The following is a 26,022-nucleotide window of genomic DNA, read 5'->3' as shown; positions in this document are numbered from 1 at the left end:
TACAGTCCCAATACCCACCTGCACCCCAAGCAGGTGTTAATTCAGTTCTGTCTAACCTCTGTGTAATACCCTGAGTCATACCTGATAAAAGTAGCATTCAGTCAATTGACCTTGTTCTATAATCAGTCAGTGTACCCTCCAGTGGCCTTGACTGATACAATTCAATTAATAATCGGCCACATTCGGATATGAATACATGTTACGTTTCCCAAAGGCCTCTTCAGAACCAAACTGTTGGGACAGTCCAATGTCCTTGGCTACTTTCAAATGTTAATTTGTTATCAATATGCAAGAAGTGCAGGTCATATCTCTCAGAGTGAGCATCGTGAATCCAATTTTTATTTGACCCCATGCAGTGTGCTGTCTAGTCCTTAAGGATGAGAGAGATTAGCCTGTAAATGTAGAAAGATTTTGCATTTGTGTCAGCTTCCTATCATTAAAGTGTAAATTAGAAGGCTTCCCTTGGCCACTGAAAATCACTGTGTGTGAAAATACGGTGTGTATGTAACCCTTTGATGACATGTTTGAATTAATGCACTCCATAAGATATAGCGAGATATATTCATATCCTTCTTTTCTAAATGCAGGGAGGGAAAGTGCTCATCAAACTGTTTTTTAAATGCCCCTGTGTGGGTTTCTGAGATTCACAGTGGCTGGACGCTGCGTGTCTAAATCATTGGGGAGGATTTAGCTGAGCGCTTTGCATTTCTTCTGTGCATTCCTTTTCATCTTCAGCTGCTTTCTAGCTGGAGCTGCTGGCTCACTGCCACCGAGGCTGTCTACCATGCATCAGCACTGGCAGGGGTCGCATTTACACATTTTCTTGTACATTTCCGAGGACACTGGTTGTAATATAGTATTTCAATCATTTAGTGATAATGCTTTACAAATCCTAACTTTAAAATTGATTTAGCCCATTGGAGGGAATAATACAGTTTAATTAAATGTTAATTGTTCAGGTTACAGTATAGTATATTGTACTCACAGAGAAACACAACAGCAGATGAACCAACAAAAACACTAGACAATAAACTAGAATTTGCATTAGCAAGCTTCATGGATTGTCCCATTTCCCAAATTGGGAAGCCATACATCACACTATCTTATGCTCGTTAGCTTTAAGTTGTCATTTGGAAACTACATAGACAATTTGAAGATGTGTTTTATTTTATTTCTCAAACAGTTGGAACAACACATTGCTGTTTACGAGTTGTTGTTACCACTTGAGGGGGTTTTCACTCGAAATATCTAGCAATGTGAAATATTTAATTCATACAACCTGTTTTTCGAAAAAGTAATTGCTTCTTTCGTGGTCCAAGCTACATCTTCGACAAAGATTCATGAACATCCGTCAGTTTGTTTTGTATAAAGTTCAAAAGTTATGTTGCCATCTTGTTTGCCTTTGTAGTCAGAATAAACAGTACCCAAAGACGCCACAATGCTTGCTGCTTTTCAGAGAGTTTGTTGGTTTTACAAAGAATTTGTTTCACTCCAGTCTTTGAACCTATTTTTTGTTCAAGGTTTTTGTGCCTTTCACTGTGAGCCTGTAACAAACGGCAAATAAAACACTCTAAATTGAGATACAGTCAACATCATTTCTTCACTCTGATGGTGACTCTAAAACCCATGTGCAAATATTAACATATGCAAGATTACATCCAATAAGTAGCTTCTCAGAATCATGTACACATAGACGCTTCACACAGTGTGCACAGACTTGAATATTGTATGTACAGTTCTATAAAACAAGCTTTTTGGATATTATACGAGCAAATAATACTTAACACAGAATTATACAAGTTCGCACCACCGCTCCAAAAATACAAAATCTGAATCAGAGGAGACGGGTCTATGGCTGTCTATACTGTAGCTTTCTAAGATGATGCTGATGGACAGAACTGCTGTGGCTTTCAAATGGCTATAAAGTCACGTTGCAAACCTGTGTTCCTCTTCTTAAAGTGAAAAGCAGCCCAAGAAGAGCTGTAATCAAATGCTTACAGCTGTCTGTGCCATCCAACAGCTGCCAATCCCAGTACTCGTGTCACTTCTAAAGAGTGGAACCGTTGTTGATCATGGTGTTGATCCTGTGATAACTCAAGCTTGTGCAGTGAGAGATGAAAAAGGTCGTACTTTCAGCCATCACTGCCAATATAAAAATAGTTTCTGGTCCATTGGTGGATATGCTTTTTTCCAACCAACTTCTAATTAAATAATGGCGTCACCTTCATATCCATTCTCTTCAGGGTACTTGAGGGACCTTGTGTCCTTTTCATTACTACTCAATCAAGCACTTGTCCGACAGTCCGATTGTATTATGTTCAAATTTGATTGGCCTTCATTTACAGAACTATTATTAGTATTAACTGTACCTTGGCCCACAAATGCATCCAACCCTTTGTTTCATGAGATTTGCTGAGAGGAAAGGATTGCTTCAGTAAGAAATCATAGTTTAATATGCTAATATAATAAAGTGGTCAGTTGTATGTTCATGCATGTCTTTGGCGCATACCTATGAATCACACCTGTTTCGGGGTTATGCAGCCGCCCTAATGGCCCATAATGTCTGAAGTGTCTCCTACTCTTTTTTAAATTAGGCTACAAAAAGGAACATATTACTCTGTCATTGGAAATGTCCTAGAAAATGTTTTTTTTCAATAGAGTTAAAGCCCGACTCAGAGCAACACGCTGCTCCGGGTGATAGAATACACCCCCATGTACTCTTCTCTTTGTATATTTTCCATTAGAGTGAGCAAAATTATGTTGAGCAATTTAAGACCAAATCTGCAGCTGCAGAAAAGGTTCATGCGGCCATAAATCGCTTTAGAGATCAAATCCAATTATCCATCTTAGGGAATGTCACCTTGGGTTCGTTAACCATCTGTTTCTTAATATTCATCTGTACATCTACAGAAACATTGCATGATCACGACTCATCAGATGCTCCAATAGAAGATATGGATCTTTAAATCAGGTTTAGACATATAATTGTTTTCCTTTAATCACAGTATTTAATGAATATGGTTCAGTAGGTAATCATATTGTCAGTCAGCTAAAATGATCAATGCAGTGATCTGCATTTTTAATATGAACTGATCTGTCAGTTAATCTGTGGAGCTGCTATCAAGGGGCCAATACCTGAGTTAGTGATACTGGAGAGACCATATTCAAGTTAAATTAATTCAGTCAATTACAACATCCTTTAATACTCAATCAATCGCACAAGATTCTGGCAAGTTCCCATGTCCATACCAAAGGTTTAGTGATTCCATCAATGCTACAAGTCCAGTAGAAAAACAATCATGTCTCTAGCAATCTCCCATTTTACATTGCATTAAATTAAATCTCACTTGCTTTCATCCAAAGCGACTAAACTACTGTATATTCAATACTGTGGGCAATCTACAACGACATGCCGACTGCAGTGGAATTTGAACTAGTGCCCCCCTGATCCGAAGATCAGTGCACTACAGAGCCACATCCTGTAAAATCCTTGTTTTAGTAACTTGTGTCGTCTCAAAGCCATGCAGTCAATACACGATGGATATAACACTGTCAAAGCAAAGCAACACCAATTTATTAAGATGCTAGTTCAGTGATAAAGAATTGAGGCACTCCAAGTGAGACTTTTCGTAAATCACAAGTTAAAATGAATGAACACTTCAGAGTTATGAGTGTGCAGCTTCCTCATGTGTTTTCATACGACCCAGTTAATGCAATGCTCAATTGCCTTTATCGATACATAAATAATTACTAAGGAACGTTGGTCGCTGTGCATATACATTACAGCAGTTGATGGTGGGTGCTCAGCCAGTGAAGTTTTAGTCCCTTCGCTGTTCTCACTTAATATTTCCAGGTGTGGATCTTTCTGCCTAACACACACAGACAAGGTGTGTGCGTACTGTATATGTGTGTATCTGAGATTCCACCTGCCAGAGAGAGCCGCAGCCTCGGGGCAAAAGCAGTAGACCAACTCGGTCAGGAGTATATCAGAATCCCACAGATCAGCCGCATAAACCCACCCACACGCATCAAACTGGCAGCCGGAACACTTTTTTCAGCCGTGCTGGCACAGTTCTAGACCAACACAAACATCCACATACACACAAGGCAACGTCCAATTTTAAAAAGTCACACACCAAATCTTTATTTGTCTCTCAAGTCCACATAGTGTACACACTTGTGCTCACTTGTGGCCACCCACGATTTCATTGCTGGAGGGCTGGGAGCATAAAGACCTTGGAGGGGTAAAACAACAGCACATGTTCTGAGTACTAAATACCTCATACTGTATCCTTCATTTACTTAGTACGTTGCATGCATGCTTATTTCACAGGTTCTATAGGTTATGTTTTTGTTTTGATTCTTTAGTTTGTTTGACTTTTTGGCTACACAATTACAGAAAAACTACTGGCCAGATTTTCATGAAAGTTGGTGGAAGGAAGAACTCATTAAATGTTAAAACCAGATCTGAATCCCCGGGTGCATACACAGCATATTTTTCAGCAATGGAGACAGCCTTGGTGGAGGTCTGCTCCATCCCCCAGTGCCCTTCTAGACGTTATCATTATTCTATCTTTGGTTAGCGCTGTTGACTCAATGACTTCAAACAATACTGATGTAGAAAAGATCCATAGATGAAAAGATAACTATTTTTTCCACAACCTATTATGGGTCACATGCAATTGCAGCAGTTTGTATAATATTTACTTTGGGTATTTTATATTTGCTTTGAGTAGAGGAGAGTTGGGGGTTACGGTACCTCAGAGGTTGATTCTAGACAGTTTGCTTTTCATATAAGGAGGTCTGCGTGTGGAAACCAAATGTGCACATTTACTTCTCACACAGGTTTGTTCAATCTAATGGTATTAAACTAAATCTATATTGTCATTTCTGGTTATAGAAGGTTTCATCAGGTCATTCCAGACACATTGTAAGATTCTTGTTCAAGTTGGGGATTATATATTTCTGGAAAGAAGATATTTTTGGGGTTTGGCAAACTCTCCGGAAACAAGGAACTATTTTACACTTGATACAGGAGGAGATTTTGCTTCCAAGAGGTGTGTTACCCCTATCCTTCCCCTTGTTAACCCCCTCTTAACCCCCTCTCCAACTTGTAGAAGTGGAGGGAGTGCAGGGGCGAAGATGTTTTTCAGTTGAATTGTTTGCCTAGTCTGCCTGACTCACTGGCCATTTATCTTCTGAGGTGTGTGCAAGTTCTGTCCAGCAGGAAACCGCTAGGGAGCCGTTGTTCCCAGTAGCAGGATAGCTTCTTGCAAAAAGCGCTGCTGTTGATGGGTTTTGTTTCTTTGATGGCGATCTCAATTTCACCACACTTTATGATGGACTAGCATCGCCACTTTGCTTTTTACAATATTTTAACCTATCGTGTATTTGTTAGGTTTTTACCATGAGCACCAATCAGAGAACTGCTAGAAAAGGAGTGCGAGTAGTGTAGAGAAACACGTTAGTTAGAAATTTGTATTGGGCCAATTCAAATACCACCTTATCACAATTGGTTCAAAGGATATCTTAAAAGATGTTTTGGCGGTAAACTTTAATTTCAAAGTTGTTTGCATGAAAAATAAGGGAATTCTGACCTCATTTAACTTCCCAACAAAATAGAGACTGATTGTTTGCATCTGTATATTTTCATTCTTTATATGTTTCACCTGTTGGAATGTTTTAGTGAAGAAAGGCACTGTTAAGTTGCTTTGATATACCTTTTCTGCATTTTTTTTTTACATCCGATTAAATTTTATCCTCCGATAACATACTTTTGCCACCACATCTAGATGTTAAGTGGCCTTTGAGAGCCACGGCCTGAAAATGTCGGCCTCAATCCATGAGATACACATGCCATTTATGAGAATGGTTGCCAGTCTAAGCACTAAGAGTAACTTTATGTAAGAAGTTTCACAAAACTAGTGAAGTGTATCTGCACGAAAGGAAAGTAGTGACACTGTGTATTGTAGATGTGTATGTATACACAGAGTATCTGTCTCTGGTTCTAACCTCTCCGCTCTTCAACCACGGTAATTGCTGTCATCCTCTTGAGAAGTAGAAAGCCCTCGCTGACTTCCGTGTAATAGTCTGTATGAGAAGTGTTTGGCTCTGGCCCTCTATTTTTAATTCCCACCCCTCCAGTGGGAAGTTCACACAAATCCAATTAAAGTGGATCTCATGTTTGTGTGTTCTGGAAACACCCTGATTATGTGATATGGAAAGCAAGCTCTGATAAGGATTGTACACACACATTTTGATCTGAAATTGCAGTGTTCTCATGACATGCTGATAACACACTGTCACTGTTTGTGCACAGTACTACACACATTTGAAAGCCCATAAAGTTTCTCACAACCTTATTCAGTCCTTTTTTAGGTCTCCGTCTCAGCAGCATCCTATTCCTCTGTGCTCTAAGCTAATGGACTGTCCAGTCAAATGTGATGGTGTGCTCACTCCCCCAAAAGGGAAAATAAATAAAATGGACAATTTCCCTCAGACAGGAACTTGTCGAAATATAGCCGGTAATATTTGAAGGGTCAGTTCCCTCAAATTACAAAAGAATTGCTCATGCAGGTTATTTTTTCAGATACCTGCCTTTATAGCTTCTGACAAAGCTTGAATGTTATAGTTGTGAAGGAAATTTGATGTGTCCGCTCAATACATTTGAAAAATGTAACAGCATTTCCTTGTTAGTTTAGAATATATAATGCACAAAGTCACTGTAAATATTCATAAGGATTATTTAAATATTGAGGAAAAGCAGAAACGTTTCGTGTGAATGAAAGTGTTTGTTTGAAAACAGCAGACAACATTACATTTCCCTTCATTGTATTCAGATTGAAGAAATGACAAAAATGACAGACACGTATATCCAAGAGATTGAAAATACAATTAGATATTTGCAGAATATTACCAGATGTTACATAATGTTGATGCCATGGACAATACATTGTGTTCATTGGCAAACTTGATACTAAAGAGAATAGTGAAAGTGAAAATCACATGGGTACATCCTCAAGTATTGACATGGGGAAATAATGATTGACACTTTTGTAGAAGCCACGACATTTCTATTGACTGATGTCCTGATAAAATATTAAACTTACCACACCTAAAGTGTGTTTCTAACAACATTTAAGACAAGAAGCAGTTTGTGAATCTTTCTTCTTTTTTTTTTATGACAATGGTACATTTTTGATGAGTTTCCAACCCACAGCCTATATTATTGGTTAAACAACATGAAACTGAAATAAGCCCCTTAGAAGCTTCCTAGACATAAATGGCTCATTGAAACTTTCAGTAAAATAAGCAACGCACACCCCCTTAAATTGATTTCAACAACTGATTATCTACAATGTTGCTTAAACTAAAACCATTATGTAATCATATTTGTTATTTGAATCCTCTGATCGGATACATTGCAGGCTTTTAAACATTTCTGTAATGTCCAACAGACCCTAATCAGTGGCTCTCTGCATTGTTACAGTGCTGGGCTTCATCCAAAAATACTAAGAAAAACTGTAACCGGTCTTAATCATTGACAGTTTCAACACATGAAAGGGTTCCCCACTGCTCAACCAGATCCTTCTTCTCCCAGTGGAATTCATCAATGCGGAGTTAAAACAAATAAATATCTTCAAACAAAACGTCTGTACAGCACCGGGTTGTGGCTTTACAGCTGCTTTGGGGTCCAGGTTTATTCCTCCAACTCCTGCTTTTGGCTGACTTTTTTAAATGTTGTCACAAGAACTTATTAAATACCTGCTTTAATGACTCGACACCACAAATACTTTCATTGATAATCAAGTTCTTTGGATTTCTGAATTCTTATACACGTTTAATTCAAAGGACAAAGACTCCTTCTCAATTCAAACTGTGTCTTCAGTTATTCTTTTTGGCATGTTTTATAGTTTTAGAACTTCCGTTAGTGTTGTTCTGTTCAATAGCTGTTTTAATGCCCTGGTTTCAATGTTCATATTTATGTGAGGCATTACATTTTCTGGTTGTTGTTCAATCTGTCCAATTGTTGTGAACTATTTTTCTTTCCAAATGTTGCACAAACAACCACTTGGACTGAAGAATGAAGTGATTATAATTTAGTGCACATAGGTCTAGGTCATTGTGACTTATTCTATCTCTAAGTATGTCTTTCGTCTCCAGATAGACTGAAAATAACAAAGTATACAGGAATGTATCTCCCCACTCAATAGGTACCTTTACCTTATTAGAAACAATGATAACCCTAGAATTGAACTGTAACACTAAATGAGTTGTTTGGAAAGAGGTAAGTGGCAGCAAAAAGGCAGAACATTAGTTCTGCAGGCCTCTTATGTTTCTGAAAAATGACCTTTAAGTGTTGACTGCAGCTCTCTAGAGGCACTAACTGGAGAAAATGCCCAGAGAGCAGCCACTGTTATTAGATCTACTGTCCTCTCAATTCCAAGTAAAGAACAAATATCTCGCAAGTTATCACCAGTTCCTTTGCCAACCTCCTATTATCTTAAAATACAGTGGCATTTTAATTTGACCTTCTCTTATTTTTCACTTTCCTCGAACAAGGAAGCAACCCTCACACGGGGCATACGTTTTTGTGTCCAGCAGTGGCTCAGCCAGCTTGGGCTGGGAATTGTAGGGTCGCCGGTTCAAGTCCCCGAACAGACTTTAAAAAATATGGAAAGTGGACTGCTACTTGGAGAGGTCCCAGTTCACCTCCTAGGCCCTGCTGTGGTGCCCTTGAGCAAGGCACTGGACACCTCCAATCCCCCCTTCCCATTGCTCCCCGGGCGCTGCGCAATAGCTGCCCACTGCTCCTAGCACTAGGATGGGTTAAATGCAGAGGACAAATTTCACTGTGTGCTCTGCTGTGTGCATGTATGTGACAATAAAGAGGGTTTCATTCTATCTTCTAACCCAGTGTATTTTTGACTCATTGGGTATATTGATCATACCATTCATCAGCTGGATTAAAAAGCTTCAGAGGGAATAGTGCTGTGTTATTGCCGTTGCTAACACTTAAAAATATTGCATTTCCTGAGTACACAGCTTGTGTGCCTGCATTTATTTATTTCTTCCTCACTGATTCAACCCTCCATGACTGCAGCTGCTGCTATAAAGCTCCCCCAATTGAATGTAAATTAAGATGAAGACGGTTCAGTTGTTGTTTTCCTTCTCTTAGCCCACTCAAAGCTTTCCGCTGCCTCCGCTCGGGCATTGTGTGTCGTTTGATTGTGTGTGTGTCTGTATTGTTAGAGTGTGTAGGTATGTGGGTTTGACCTTTTGTTGTGTGTCTCTATCAGAACACCTTAGTCTCCTGTGGGTAGGTGTGATGGCTGGCTATGGAACTCACAAACACACACACAGACACACACACACACACACACACTGATCAGTATACAGACAGGGAAAGGTGATCTGTATCCGAGAGTAAGGGCTATCTTTGGCGCTGCGTTTATGCTGCCTCTTTCTGTTTTCCTAATTATTACACACTTATTTTCTACTTAATAAATATAACTATATTTCGAAATAACTACCTAGAATTTTCAAGATGAGTTTGTTTTTAGTTTCTGAGATTATTATTTTTTCTGGGCCACAGAAAGTGCAATATTTATACTGAAACTGCAGGACTAGCATGAGAGAATTATTTAGTTGACAGTTTTGTCTTCTTTCATCAAGCAACAAGAAGAAAAAGCTTTTGGTTAAAAACAGGTGGTTACTATTATGTCATATAGTAATGTTTAGTTTTCTAAGTGGTTTGCTGTTCACAAATGGATACTGTTTTTTGCTAAAAAATAAAATGGACGTTTGAGTTGTAGACTTCTTTTCAGTTGGCGATTGGATATAGACAATTCAGTCAGACAACTATGTTTCTTTGATTTGTTTATTAGAAGCAGTATATAGTTTGAGTTTGGCATCTAGGCTAGGGCCTCATCACTCACATATTAACATATAACATTGAGTGATGATTAGAGAACTAACCCCCCGAGCGTACAGGTGGAAGCTGGGGTGGTGGTGGGGCAGACAAGCTTTGCCAATGTGGATGCAGCAGCAGCAGTGAGGTGAACGCATTAGCAGCATGGAAGCAGCAGCAGCATTAGCGAGGCAGAGGTAGGCAGATCTGACAGCTTAAATAGAGCGGCAGATTTAGGAGACTGTGATTGGTTCATTGCTCATCGAGTTGACTGCCTGAACTAGCTTGCAGGCTTCGCCCCATTTGAAGGGAATGATAAACTCAATTTTTTTTTCTAAGCCAGTATTAATCGATCCAGAAGCACTTTACTTTTTTAATGTTCAACTACAAATTGCCGATTGTCGAACCTCAGATTGAGGAGGAACAATGTGGTTTTCGTCCTGGCTGTGGAACGACGAACCAGCTTTTCACTCTTGCAAGGATCCTGGAGGGGGCCTGGGAGTACACTCATCTGATCTACATGTGCTTTGTGGATTTGGACAAGGCGTATGACCGGGTTCCCAGGGAGATACTGTAGGAGGTGCCGGAGTATGTGGTGAGGGGGGTCTCTACTCAGGGCCATCCAATCTCTGTACTCCCAAAGCGAGAGCTGTGTCCGGGTCCTCGGTAGCACGTCGGACCAATTTCCGGTGAGGGTTGGCCTCCGCCAGGGCTGCGCTTTGTCACCAATCCTGTTTGTGATATTCATGGACAGGATTTCGACGCATAGTTGTGGGGGAGGGGGTCTGCAGTTCGGTGGGCTAAGGATTGCACCACTGCTTTTTGCAGATGATGTGGTCCTAATGGCTTCATTGGTCTGTGACCTGCAGCACTCACTGGATCGGTTCGCGGCCGAGTGTGAAGCGGCTGGGATGAGGATCAGCACCTCCAAATCTGAGGCCATGGTTCTCAGTAGGAAACCAATGGACTGTCCGCTCCAGGTAGGGAATGAAGCCTTACCCCAAGTGAAGGAGTTCAAGTATCTCGGGGTCTTGTTCTCGAGTGAAGGAACAATGGAGCGTGAGATGGGCCGGAGAATCGGAGCAGCGGGAGCAGTGCTGCAGTCGCTTTACCGCACCGTTGTGACGAAAAGAGAGCTGAGCCAGAAGGCAAAGCTCTCTGTCTACCAGGCCATTTTCGTTCCTACCCTCACCTATGATCATGAAGGATGGTCATGACCGAAAGAACGAGATCGCGGATACAAGCGGCCGAAATGGGATTTTTCCGCAGGGTGGCTGGCATCTCCCTTAGGGATAAGGTGAGAAGTTCAGTCATCCGGGAGGGACTCGGAGTAGAACCGCTGCTCCTTCGCGTTGAAAGGAGCCAGTTGAGGTGGTTCGGGCACCTAGTGAGGATGCCACCTAGGCGCCTCCCTAGGGAGGTGTTCCAGGCACGTCCAGCTTGGAAGAGACCGAGGGGTAGACCTAGGACCAGGTAGAGGGATTATATCTCTTCGCTGGCCTGGGAGCGCCTTGGAATCCCCCAGTCAGAGCTGGTTGATGTTGCCAGGGAAAGAGAAGTTTGGGGCTCTCTGCTGGAGCTGTTACCTCCGCGACCCTGACGGAAAAGCGGGAGAAGATGGATGGATGGATGGAACTACAAATTGTATTCAAACAAGTTTATATATTATTATTGTATTAAAAGCCAAAGTATCTTTACCTGTCTGCTTGGGAATGCAGCTCATACCCTTATAGCTTCACTGGCCTTGGGTGAATAAAGTTGGCTTACCATCAACAAAGCAAGGGGAAAGTTTATTGTCAATTTGTGCCTGGGGGAAGGTGAGTGTGGGGAAAGTAATGACAACAAAATGGCAAGGCTGCATTTCTTTCCTTGAAAAACAACTTCTACTCTCCATCTCTAATTTCTACATAACATAGATGCACATCACAAAACAATTGTATCTCAACAAAAATAGGCCTTCTGTTCCATTACAGCCATCACTGGAATCCCAGTTGTTCAGTGTGTTTTAGAATGACACTGATTGATTGTATGGGAGGGCAGAAGGAGTAGAAAGGGAGAAAGAGGGAATAAATGGAGGAGTGCTACTGGTTTGGTGCTGAGGTGCATCTGAGTTTAACTGAATCAGTCCAATTTTTATTTATTTTTTCTCTGCAGATTATTATTTAAAAGATCAAATAAAAATCCCATTTACTTTTTTACGAGGGGAGCCCTTGCACTGCTAACACCCGGGTTAGGGTTAGGGTTTGGCCTACAGAAAAACGTCATCCCTGCACAGTATCAAAACGGTATTGCAGAATCTCAACAAATTAATACATTTCTGCTGTTGCATTATATATACAATCATTTAGTCCAACTCTACTAGTAAATAATCAACAATATACAGTTATACACTCATTAGAAGATAAAATATTTGTTTGTTGTGGAAAAAGTCTGAATTTCGAACTCGTTCTCAATCAGGCAGTGTTTGATCTCATATGTATGAGCTTCGTTTGTGCTTTCTATTCTCTTTTTATTCACTTGGTTTGTTTTGTATTCAGTTTTCTTCCCAGGCAGTGTAAACTGTTTTATTAGATTTGTTTTGTTTCTCCGTCTTTTCCATGTCCTCTTTCTGAAGTTCTCTTGAGAACTCAGAATAATAGACAAACCAGAGCCCTGCATCATCTGCTCTGTGTTTATAAAACTACCATCGCACATCCAATCCGTTCAGTCACCCTGCTATTAATGCATAAAGTGCCGAATTCTCATTTCAATATATGTGTGAACAGTTAGTAGGAGCTCAGGAGCTTGCCTCTTTCTTCATGTTCTTGTTCCATTGAGTAAATATTTCTGCAGCAAGGACTTCAAATACCCTCTACATAGAGGATGGGAGAATAAGTATTCATCGAGAAACGTTTAAATGAGGAGCTGAACAAGCAGGCTTTGGAACAACAGTCCCTGAAGTCATTTTCATTTCTTTGCTGGATGTTGATTGTTTATTATTCATTCTAAACAAGGTAAACCATTTCAATCAAACACCATCTCCAATTATACTACAGATTGCAATGAGGTAATTGCTGAGAGGATTGTACCTGTTTAGAACTAAAAAAAATGTATACGTTTTGTATTTATGATTTTGCAGAAATCCAAAGGATATGGGAGGAAAGGCAGATTTTCTCAGATTAAATTTGACAGATTAACTCTTAATACTTTATCCCGAGTCTTGTGTTGCTTTCAAATTGTAATGAGAGCAATGTATTTGGAAGAGAGATATACAGTTGTATTAATATGAGGAAAAGAGAGGAATTGCATTTGTCTTATTCTTAAACAATATTTATATTAGGTTTGTCACATTTGTCTTCAAAATGTTCTTTCCTGTATCCTGTAGCTACAATATCCATCTCTATGGCACATATCCACACATTATCATACACAGCAACGTATGCATATGGCCAAAAAAGCAACCTTCCTCAGAGTTCTGCTGCCCTGTGGCAGAATACCAAATTAATATTTAAACAATTTTGATTTGTTTTTGAAGTTGTGGAAGAAAAAGTTCTTTTATTTCATTTCTGTCAGCTGGGCTCAGTTTATTGCATGGCATGAGATATTGGCCTTGTGACTTCACTTCCCATAGAGACCCCAAATTGTGTTCATATACATGCACAAACTGCGCTTACCTTTTTTAAAATATAAATAATGCATCAAAGAATATAAATGATGTGGAGTTGCTTCCTTCTCACCTTGACTTTAACCAGTGTAGGAGGAAATTACCTTGCTGCTAGATGCTTATGGTAAGTCTGTTTTGATGTGTTGCCTTCTGAGTTTCTAAAGCTGTATAATTTCATGGGTTTTCTTTATGTGGGCATGCAGAGTTTGAGCTGACACAACAGCTTTTTCTCATAATGAACGTCTACCTTTTCACCCTTCCTTTTATAGTCACTTTTAATCAACATAATGCCTGATCAGTATGCTGTTTATTTAAGTCTGGTTTATCTTTGCAATGCCAAACCAGACCTTGAACCAGACCAGGACTTGTTAGTGTTTCTCTTGCTGAACTGGTTTTAGTGTGACATTGTTAAAATGCTTCATGTAACCTCTTTAGTGGTTCTTTTGTTTAAGGTGATAACATCACTTAAAGACTGCAGCTGTTGCAGTTACGAGCAAAGACGCATTTAACTGAGGTTTGGGTGACTGTGGCTCTGAGGTAGTGGGGGGGTTCGATTCCAGCCCCTGTTAGTGTCTTAATCAGGCGGCATCTTGTATGGCGTCCTCTGCCAATGTGCGAATGGGTGAGTGCTGACTTGTAGTAAAAGCGCTTTGAGGAATTGTAAAGAATGGAAAAGACAAAAGCAAACTTGAAGCTCGGTAGTGTTGCTGACAGGCTGCTTTGTTGTTGCTGTCAAAATGTAAAACATATTCAGCAGTAAAAAAAAACCTAATAGACCATCAGAAGAGAGAGTTACCGAAAGTGATAGACAGTGAGAGTTCCTCCTCCAAATTAAAACTGGGATGAGTAATGTTAAGGGTAATAGCCTTAGAACAGTGTTTCTCAAACTTTTTCAGACCAAGGACCACTTAACCAATAAAAAAATACTCACGGACCACCTAACTCCCCCAATATCCCAAAACAAGATTCAAGATTCAAGAAGCTTTATTAATCCCGAAGGGAAATTGAGGTGCAACAGTTCAATACAAAGAAGGAAGGAGAAATATACACTAAATATACACCAAATATACACCAAATATAACTAAATATATACTAGAATAAATACAATAGGCCTGCTTACTACTCCAACAGTATGCTACAAATTACAGCCTAATAATAACGGCTTTATGTGCCCTTCTCTATATCGCTCGTTCACACATTAAATCAACAATACAAATACAACTATGGATTCTACAAGCATTTCGTTCACATGCGATTTAAACGAGATTTTACACATCATATGAAACATAGACTACATTTATTACTGAGTGTATGTCCGAGCAAACAGAGAGATACGCAAAATGCACCGCATTTAGTACGACACAAACTTCTGCTGTGTATTTTCAAAAATAAAATACAGTAAAACTATGGTTGCAGGCCCAAGTTTAACAAGAATTTAACAATAAACACAAGGTAATTATTTACACTGTTACATTTACAAATAGCATTGTTTACTCACTCATACACTGCGTGTCTCTGTTGCTACCTAATGGGAGGAAAGGTGCTGCTTGTGCTGAGACATCAGTGAAACAATGTCTGGATCCAAACTGGAGAGTTTTAGTCTCATATCACAGTCCACATTGATCCTGTTACGCTGCTTTGTTTTCAGACCAACAAGTGTAGAAAAACCAACTTCTCAGTTGTAGGTGGTTGGAAACGGCATCAACAGTTTCAGAGCAGCGTCAGCCAGCTCTGGGTGCTCAGGCTGGACGTGGACCCAAAAGTCCGTCAAGCTTTTCTCTCTGAAAGTCGTCCTCAGTGTCCCATCAGATGCGATGTCCACAAGGCTGTCAACCTGTCTTGATGGGAGCTTGGAACTGACGTGTTCGATGTGCGTTTTGTCCCCCAATGGATTCCTGATCCACTCATAGCCTGCATCTAGCTCTGGGAAATATCTTCCCAGCTGAAAGTGAAGGCCTTGCAGATGTTCCTTGAAGGCTGCAACTGTGCCGCTGTCCAGCTCTTCATCTGCAGCGAGGAGAAAATCCACAAGCGTCGGAAAACAGTCAAACTCCTGGCGATCCAGACAGACATACCACAATTCCATCTTGAGGCGTGCGGCTTTAATTTTGTCCTGCACATTGAAGGTCGTGACGGCTTTTCCCTGCAGCGCTAAAGACATCGGCCAGGTATGCCAATTTTGAGAGCCACTGGAAATCATGCAGTCTGTTATACAGTTCATCAGTATGATGCAAGAATAACATCACCTCATCGCGCAGTTCAAATAGACGGGTGAGAACTTTCCCACGCGACAGCCAGCGAACTTCAGTATGGAAAAGCAGTTTTGTGTGTTCACTTCCCATTTCATCACACAGAGCTTTAAAAAGACGTGTGTTCAGTGCTTTGGTTTTTATTGTATTAACAATTTTCACAGACTCGTCCAGTACTGATTTGAGGCATGGTGGCATTTTTTTCACAGCCAGCTGTTCTCTGTGAATGCAACAGTGTGTTGCTGTGGCGCAAGGTGCAACTGCGCGTATGCGCGCAGTGCCAGTCCCTTGTGTTTCCCAGTCATTGCAGTTGCACCATCTGTGCAAATACCAACACATCGTGTCCAGTCGATATTATTCTGCAGGATGAAATCGTTGACTGAGTCAAAAATGGCTTCCCCTGTGGTGTTGGTCGGCAGGGAACGACAAAACAGAAATTCATCCTGCACACCGCCATCATAAATGTACCTTACAAAACACAGCAGATTTGCCTCATTCACGATATCAGTTGACTCGTCCAGTTGCAGTGTGATACCCTGTATGATGTCTATGTAGCCTTCGCATTTTCCCCCGTCGCAAAAAAATGTGAAGGCGCCTTCGTCATGTGTTTTTTAAGTTCATCACGTTTTCTCTCAAACAATGCTAAAGGTTTCCCGATGTAATCCTTGTGTTTGCTCTCAAAATGACGCTTGAGCTTGGCGGGTTTCATAGCCTCGTTAGCCAACGACTCGTAGCACAAAACACTGTGGGGATTGGGATCCTCTTCATCTCCAGTCCAGAAAAATCCGAATTTTATGTAGTCGCTGCGATATTTTCTCTTCACTTTAGCGCTGGACTTTCCGCGATCAAGCCGAGTTTCACAGCTTTCAGCCGGGTGGTGGTTAGACGGCGAACCGCTCTCCTGGGACTCAGTAACGCACACAAAATCACGTGTCGCTGCGGCTGGACCACTTGTAGTTGCTGGATCTCCTGCACCTTGACTGTCACGTCAGATTTGTCATTTAATTTTCTTTTAACTGACCCTGTCTTTAGCCATCGATCCATCTTGTCAGTTGACAGCTCAAATCGACCGCGCAAATCATTTATGACGTAAGATCGTAAACTACGTAGCTACGTAGCTACGCTACATCTATGCTACACTCTATACTAGTCATTTTAAGACAGTTTGAGAAACACTTTAAACTTATAATATATTAATTTCAAATGTGACATTTTACCAAAATACTCACGGACCACTCTTTGTGAAAGACTGTTGTATGGGGACTGCCAAAATCCCACAAAGCAACAATTATCTGTGCTAAAACAGGAAAGCACATCACCAGATAGTGTTTGATTAACACAAGTTGAAAGACAAAACATTTGGGATTGTGATTTAAGAGGGGAACACAACCAAGGTGATTACTAAACAAGGTTACTCTCAATGAAGAACGATCAACCGTTCATGAGAATGTAAGAAACACAGAAGTAAAGGCCAGTCTGATAACATGAATAGCTTTTTCAACCCAACAGAATAGGCAAATGTATTTCTTTGAATTTTGGTTTTCTAACACGTTCTCACATATGGATTAAAATGCACTGAACATTGTGAAATTCCTTAGGTAGATCATACAGCAAGCCACTGACCTCCAAGACATTAAATGGCATTCTAAAGTTGATAACTAAAGATTTGCTTTAAAAACTGAGTTGAACCCCTAATAAAAAGTTCCACCTTAATGCACTCCCTCAAATAAAGGGAAAATCCTGGCTATGTATCCTCATATAACAACACCAATTAACTTAATGTGAAAAAAAATGCTATCATTTCTCGTCAAAAGATTGCTTTTTCAAAGGCTGTAATTTCAACCTTTTCTTAACCTGTCCCTCAAACCTAGACGTTCATACAGATGACATTGAGTTTTCATCCAAATGTATGCCCAATTGAGAAGACATTATAAAGCCTTTAACTTACTTAAGAGGTCCAACAGCACCGCCCTTAGTTGGACCACATTTGCAAGAATTATGAAATTGAAAAATAATTCATTTGATAATACAATTTTCTTGTAGACAGAAACAAGCTTGGTGCGTTTCAAGACTCCTTAAGAAATTGATCCAGGAGTCAATATTTTCAGGGTGACACACTGCTATACCCGTGTAAGTTTCATGTTCCTCTAGCTGAAACTGGAGCATTTGTAGATATCCAATAAGAAGACAACAAATGCTGGATGAGTATCTTAATGCAGACACATTTGGTTGTTATTCCCGAACATGATGCTCTTGCTTAAAATAGGCCCACTCACACAGACATACAGTAGATCCTGATCTGGCACAGGTGCCTTATTGTATTGATTTTCTTTGAGTGTGTGATTGTCGATGCTGTGTGTGTGTGCTGCTTTGCCTTTAAGCATCTGATTTATAGCGGTTACGATTCACAGACTGCCATTTATCAAAGGAAAAATGAGAGTGGCCTTCTAAAACAAGCCCGCTTCATCACTCAGACATCACATCACAGCCTTCCGCACGATAGACTCCGACTGTTAACAAGAAGGGCTTATTAGCAGCCTGTGTGTATATGGCTACTGAGAGTCTTATAAAATAACGACTTATAATTCCATTTCACTTATGTTGGTTTCAAACGTGGGTTTATTCGTGCACTTTTACTTTTTGCTGCAGGTGAATTTTAAGGAACCGTCAATTTGTCAAACTCTTAATGCACCGCTGAACTTTAACTCACCGATGAGTCATGAATCATCTGCTTTGCTGCCGCCGTCTAGCCGTCTCTCTCCTTTTAGATATTCCTTTATAGTCCTTCACACACTCGTTTACTTTGATTGTCCATCACTGTGTTTTTCTCACGCTTTTCTGGGCTTTTTATCTCTTTATTTCACAACACCAAACTCTGCAATCTTTATCACATGATAACTTGTAACTATAAATTAATACCAGGCGACAGTCATGATGGCTTATAAGCAACATAAATTAATGTCAGAAATTAAGTAGGAAACGTGCTAATTAAGCCCAAGTTGTAAACAATTTAAGGAAAATATAGTAATATATATATATTTACATCAGCACACTTTAAATTTCCCAGATTGACATATTTATATTAACATATATAAAACATCACTTTTTTTTATCTCTTCATGGCCAGGAATACAATCCTGGTGACACTCAAAACTTACTAATTATGGACATCAACATAAACTTTAATACCCATTTGAGAATCATTATGAATTAAATTACTAGATTATTATTTGATGCATTAATGTGTTCATCTCAACTGGTAAAGTTTGTCCTAATTTAACTTACTTTATAAAATGCTGCTCCATATATTAACCTATAATTATATAACATAGCTTATTTATTCGTTTATTGACATTTTGTATTATTTCATAATCTAATTACGTTATGTACCTAATTAATTTTACTCAAATAAGTGTAAGTAAAAAGTGAAATCTTGGCTTATAAAAGGTAGTGGAGTAGAAGTATAAAATTGCTTAATATTCAGGGGGTTTTCTAGAAAATATAGTATGATGACACTAACGTAACTTCCAGCCAAAATAACGGGCCTGCCCACTTTCAGGTGAAAATAATGGATAATAGCGAAGCAGAAAATAATATTTTCTTAATGTCTTCTTAAGATGCTGAGTCATATTTTGCATCTCAAACAACAACAAAATCCTGAGTGGTGGTTTCTTTATTTTCTCTACAGGAAAAAGGAAAGTAAAAGAAACCATCTAATTCAGAAATCACAGTTTCAGTGTAAGCCTGCTGCCTGCCAACTTTTCCACCGGCAGAGCCACCAGACGTCGACCCCCCATTTTTTCGGAGCTCTGTGAAAATAAACCTATGTATGCCGTTTATTTGACACGCCTTTCATATTTCGTTTGTAATTATACTGTTAGAAGAAACCCTAATATTGAATTTAAGTACAAGCACCCAAAAATCCTACTTAAGTACTGACTTGCACCCAGCCTATAAAATATCCCCCTAGTGTTGGATGTTAGCTGTATAGTACAACATGTCCCAACGTGTACAGGATATGACCACAGTGTCCTTACTATTATGTCCAAACCAAGTTATCAAACACTACAGAAAATCTAACTGGATTGATTTTTGCCTCTGATGTCTCCATTGTGTGATAACATGAATAATTAATCGGACTTCTGGTGGAGAAACTTTGTCTGTCCAGCATTTAACTGTCGGAACTCTTAACTGTTTCTGCAAAATGTCAACAGAGAGGCACCTCTTCATCCTGATGTTAAATCATGGGTGTACATGTTTTTTTAAATGTTTGTTTTAATGTAAAATGGATAGATATTGATTGCTACAGAGCGAGAACATATTTAACAGAGTCATTCTGAGTTATGTCTGACTCCTTGCACTTTCAAAGAACCATTATTCCTTTTATGGCTTATCAACAAGTTCTGTGTTGTGATCATCTATGTCTTTGCTGAATTTGTTTTTTCTGGCCATAGATTAAACGATTACAGATATATTTCCGCTTGCATTAAAGGATTGTTATGGCCTCAAGGATAAAATAAAAACTTTGTGTCCAAATATTTGATCAGATCTCTGAACCTTGTTTTCTTTCCATTATGATAACCTTTAATTAAGTCAAAACAATGAGAGTCGGAAACTGGCCAATGGTAACAAAGGATGCTGGACTTTTGGGCCCTAGGACCTCCATCTTCAAATGAAACTAACAAAAAAAACGACAAAAAAAAAGAGCAAATAAACCAAACAAAGGTTGTCAAAGGACTTCTGGGTCTGGACACAAAAAAAAAAAAGTAAAGCCTCCTTCAACTTTTCTCTAAATATCGGGGAAGAGGACAGATCAATATCACGAGAGCAACAAAAAAGAGGAGAACACTCAAAAAGGGTAGAGTCGTAACAAGGATAAAAAAGTAATCTGTTCAACTCTACCGACTCATTCATTTGAAAATGTCGTAGATTGGAACGTTAAACAGGAAATGCAACTCCTCCGTACTTGCTGTCTGATTTATTCAGCCCTTTACAATTAGGGGGCTTTTATGTTGAGCCTGGCTTTAGTATTCTGAGATCTTATTCATCTGACGCGTCCTCACCTCGATGTTTGGCATTTCTCCACTGGGGAAGTTGATGGAGATGTATCTGAGCTTTCATCACTGTGCTGTTTGGGGATTTGTCTGCTAAGCTCACTCTTACTCTCTCTTGGCTGGGCCTTACTTGTCTGGCAGCGTGGTATCCTTCTTTTTTTCTTTTATCATTGCCTACATGGTTTGAATAAGATGCAGTTATTTTTAAACAGAACACACGATCTTTCCCCCTGCTTTAGATGTCAAAGAAAGAAATCTTTCGGGACACTGATTTTTATCACAGTGACTCTGGGTCTGAGGGTAGTTTTAGAGGAAGAGTTGAAAGGGGAGACAACTTAAAGGTTTCTACAGCCGGATGGGAGCGGTCCAATTTCCCTTCAGCAGATGACACGGCTCGATAATAGAGACCCTGCTAGCCCTCTGTGTTTGTTGACATAAACATATGTCGCAATGTTTCTGCTAACCTCATTAACCCCCAGCAACATCTCAAACCTCACTAACATCCGGGTGCATAATGCCGCCTTTTTTAAGAAATGCTCAGAAATAAGTAAAAGTTTCTGAGCAGCTCATTATCTGTGATTGTCGTGGATTTAGCTATTGATGCTAACTCTCACTTTGAAATGTTGCAAGGCTGAGTTTATATCATGAGTAGTTAGGGTTCCATGCAGTTCTACATCAACTTAACAATAAAACATTGTAAAACAATAGTAACAGCTTAACTGCAATACCCAAACTAAGCTTTATAGTTTGTGTTGTATCTGATACCTTACATAATTTAAATCTTAAAGGGTCCTTTTATACTTTTGGGGGGTTTTTCTTTTCCTGTAGCGTGTTGTATAAGTTTTGTGCTTGGGAATGGACTCCGTAGGCTAAAATCCCGAAGTTCCCTTGAGAGGGAGTTTCTCTCCCCTCTGCCTGAAATGCCTCATTTGACTCTTTGTTAACTTCTGTAGCATAGTGACATCATTAAGTAAGACTCAGGCTTCTATTGGCTAGCGCTTCAACACATTGGACTTGATAGGCTGAAGGGCATGACATCACTCAAGGGTTGACCAATCACAACTGAGCTGACCAGCTAACCAATCAGCAGGCAGGGGGTCTGGTTTCAGACAGAGAGTGAAATGAGGTGCTGCAGCACAGGCAGTATGAGAAAAGTAAAGGCCGTTTTGAACATTAAAGCATGGAAACATGTCACAGTAGAGGCACAAAATACATATATGAGCCTTAAAATGAGGTTATACAATAACCATGTTGGTGTTCTGGGCCTTGGTGCTGATACCCTCCACTGTTGGCCCTTCAGAATCAAAGTGTTGGTTTTGGCTCCTTCAAGTGACCCCAACATCACACAGTCCATTGTCTCTATGACCTCCAATCTGTCCTGATTCTGCTGAATCATCTCTCACATATATCAGCACTATTTAAATAATTATTTGAATACATACATTTAGGCGTGAACATTTTTTCTGTATGTTTTCTCTGTTTTATATGTTAAAGTTGTGGACCATGATGGAAATCAAATGCCAATAATTGGTTGCCAAAAGCAATCTGGTATAAGAAGAATATATACTTGCTCTGGTGCAAGCAGGAATATATTCTTCTTATAGTTTTGCAGCAGCAGTGTGTGTGTTTGTGATGTATGAGTCACCACAGGTAGCAGTGTGTGGCATTTTGGAAGTCTGTGAAGCAGGGTCGAGAAAGACAGCATCTTCTTTACCACAAGACCTCAGCCAGTCTGGCTCCTACAGTAAAGGACAACACAAATACCACAGAAATGTCACTGAGGGGATAGAAGAGACCCCTGATAACACTTCACACAAACAGGCACATATATACCAAACAGGCATGCACACAAACACACCCAGAGACACATTGTTAATAGAGACAACATTTGCATAGTTTACAACTCATTTGTGGTTTTGCCTGGTTTTGCCCTTGTCAAGCTGTGATAAATTACCCAAAACCACCAAGCCCTTTAATATGGAGATAATTGGCCAATTACAAAGCTTTGCCTGAGGTATCTTTCTGGTTCTTCTCTGAACCAGTTGATATTTCAAGTTGAATTATATTTAGCAACACCAACAACTAATTAACCTTTATTTTGACAAAACAAAAAGGAAGTGCAGTGTTCCTTGTGAAGAGGTAACATATTTTGGTAATTATTAAGGTTTTGTGGACAGCCAAAACACAAAAGAATAAATGCTTTTCTAATTTATAAAGGTTTATAACAAACTGTTTTTCTTTTTCACTCATTAAATCCCTCATCCCCAGGTAGTGATGTGGTCTGCAGTCACTTGTACTATCTGAAAAATCCTCCAGGATTCATAATGATCAGGAGAAAGCAAATAGGTTGCACAATTTGAAAAATATGTTTGTTTACAGCCACAACTTATTAATGATTTAACAGAGATACAACATGAATAGAGATTAATATCATCACGATGAATATTTGAAATACTTTCCATGAGGCAGCCCTCTTTTCGGTTGTTGTGTGAATTGACACTGTGATGGAGTCTGCAATTCTCATAATTATAAGTTGATTATACGGCGCATAAGCTATATATTGATTAATTTGATTTGAAACTGTGCATTAACTAAGAATAACAGTATGCAAATAAGATAGTTCTGCAAACTTCAAATATTTGTATTAATTAAACAAACATTTTGATGATGATGTGATAATGATGCCGAGGAAAGTACAAAACAAAAAGCTATTGATATGGTTTGTTATCAAGTCGCTCTCAAACAAAAATAACTAATTGGAATAACGAACAATAAATACAATAAAACACACAATCCGGAATCCACTCCAGGCTTTGCTGAACACTAAAATGTGTTTTTTTTTTTGGGTTATGTTGAGCTAGTGTTCGGGAAAAAATCATATGGATATTGAAAGTGAACTGTGACTAGATGAACAAAAGGGAACTTTAACTTCAAATCTGACGAGGAAGCACAATGCTACAATGTTCAACCTCCTCCTGTGGAACTGGAATTGGAAGAGCACTGCGCTGGCAAATATCATTGAAAAGAAGATATTATAGAAAAGGCATTCATCTTTAGAACATTAAAGAAAGTGCATTAGTTCAGGATTTGTTCTTTGTTGAATGAAACCAAAAACACCCTGTCCTTTTTAAGCATCTTTTTTGTAGTGAGCGAACATTTTCCAGATTGGTTGCTTTTGGTCCATTACTGCAAAGCTTTACCCTCCAGAAGTGTTCTTTTCTCTACATAAATTAGATCCAGTGTAGCGCTTGACTCATAAAATGTTCTCTCTCCTGAAGGTTATACTATATTATCTCTTTTGCGCTCCCCTTTGCTCCACGACTTATTCCTTCATATTTACCCGCTGTGCAGGATATTGTACGTCTCTCTGCTGAGGCTGCACACACTCTCTGGCTGCCAGCAGAACTCTATTATTGTCTCTATCTTAGTTTCCCCCTTCAGCCGCACACAGGATATTTGTGTTGTGATTGTATTACCTCCTCTGTCTCCTTGTCACTGTTGTCACTGGATGTATTATTTTTTTTTACTTAGAACAAAAGTTTACTTTCAATGTGTGTCACTGACTCAAAGAAATTATGAGGAAGTCGGCACCAGCCAGTTAATTGTATTCAAAATACACTTCCCTTTATTTGATTTATTTACTCCTTTTTCTAGCCTGATTTCGTGTTTATGCTTTTGGATTAAAAATAAGCTTAAAAAAGTATTTATCGTTGTCACATTGAAACCCCAGAGAAATGGGCTGAGTGCCTGTTCTGCATCTGAGGATGCATTTAGAAACGCTGCCAGGCTTCGATTCTGTTCTGCATCGTATTCACATTCCTTTAAAAAAATCTTCTGACCTATTTTATTTTGTCTTTCAGGATATTCTACGTCTCTCATGACTCGCAGGATCTGAAGATATTCAGCTACATCGCCAGAGACGGACAGAGTAATGTTTTCCGCTGCAACGTCTTCAAGTCCAAGAAGAAGGTAAGAAAAACAGTGAGCATGTTTTAAAAGTTTCAGACTTTTAAGTTAAAATACCTCTGAAAATGTGTGGATAGGAGACCAGCTCGATTGCTGTTCTACAGGAGGCTTCCATGTGTGAAAAGAGAGCTTTGAGCTGCCTTCTGCACCCTATACAAACTCTGTTAAACATTTGGGAATTTTAAACCAATTTCCAACTTATTTTGAAAAAAGGGCAACGCATTCAGTTTATCTAAAAGAAAACTCAGCGATTCTCTCACTGCTCTTGTGTTAAATAAGCTATTGAGTTAGTAAATCACACTGATGTTGTTTTTTGTTGACATAACAAAATCTAGACTTTATTTTATTATAAAATAACAAGAATAAATCTCATTCTTATTGGCGTTATTAGGGCTTTGTGTGAACAGGTAAAAACTAAATTAGATATGCCACATTAAAATGTATGAGAAAAATGATGGACTTTGGTTGTGTTCCGCATGAGTTGCAAATTCATCAAACTTCTATATTTTACTGGCTATTAGTCATTTATTATTTAAAGCAATTCCTTCTCATCTTTTAAATCATCTGTCCGAGTCACAGACTGACAACATCCAATAAACAGAAACACGGCTGTCGGGCAGCAATAACTCCACCCAGCGACACAGGCTTGTCATTGTTGAGGTCTGAGGAATGGTTTGGTAACCCATTCGGGGTGGAAGTGTTGCCGCAGAGCTGAGCGGGGCAGAGCGTCAAAACAGTCCAGCCATGTGACAAAGTCAGTCATAAAATGTGCTAGCAGTTTCCCAGGGTGAAGCACACACAGCCTCATTATCTGTTACAGAGAGACGGACCTATCAACACACACACACATTCTGTTCCGGAGACAAACTGGAAAGTGACACATACCAAAAATGCTCTGCGGCAACCATGACCATTAGAGGCCATTAGGCTGGATGTGTGTGTGTGTGTGTGTGTGTGTGTGTGTGTGTGTGTGTGTGTGTGTGTGTGTGTGTGTGTGTGTGTGTGTGTGTGTGTGTGTGTGTGTGTGTGTGTGTGTGTGTGTGTGTGTGTGTGTGTGTGTGTGTGTGTGTGTGTGTGTGTGTGTGTGTGTGTGTGTGTGTGTGTGTGTTCATAGGTGGCTGGGAGGATTTCTGGGCAACATTTATTTTCTTTTTCCATGAGATCACCCTTATATTTGACAGTTAAAATCTAATTAAATAT

At 39.5% G+C, this 26,022-nt stretch overlaps 1 protein-coding gene across 3 annotated transcripts in view; it reads left to right on the top strand.

Moving 5' to 3' along the window:
* LOC134869590 (carboxyl-terminal PDZ ligand of neuronal nitric oxide synthase protein-like) overlaps nt 1-26,022 on the top strand; it is a 171,646-nt gene that overhangs the window by 68,185 nt on the left and 77,439 nt on the right. For all 3 annotated transcript variants that reach the window (XM_063891348.1, XM_063891347.1, XM_063891346.1), the window contains exon 5: nt 24,717-24,825. In XM_063891348.1, the coding sequence (XP_063747418.1) occupies nt 24,717-24,825 (109 nt within the window). The remainder of the gene's footprint in view (nt 1-24,716; nt 24,826-26,022) is intronic.

This window comes from Eleginops maclovinus, chromosome 9 (assembly GCF_036324505.1).
Source record: "Eleginops maclovinus isolate JMC-PN-2008 ecotype Puerto Natales chromosome 9, JC_Emac_rtc_rv5, whole genome shotgun sequence".
Classification (NCBI taxonomy): Eukaryota; Metazoa; Chordata; class Actinopteri; order Perciformes; family Eleginopidae; genus Eleginops; species Eleginops maclovinus.
This window is presented reverse-complemented; position numbering and strand designations above follow the sequence as displayed.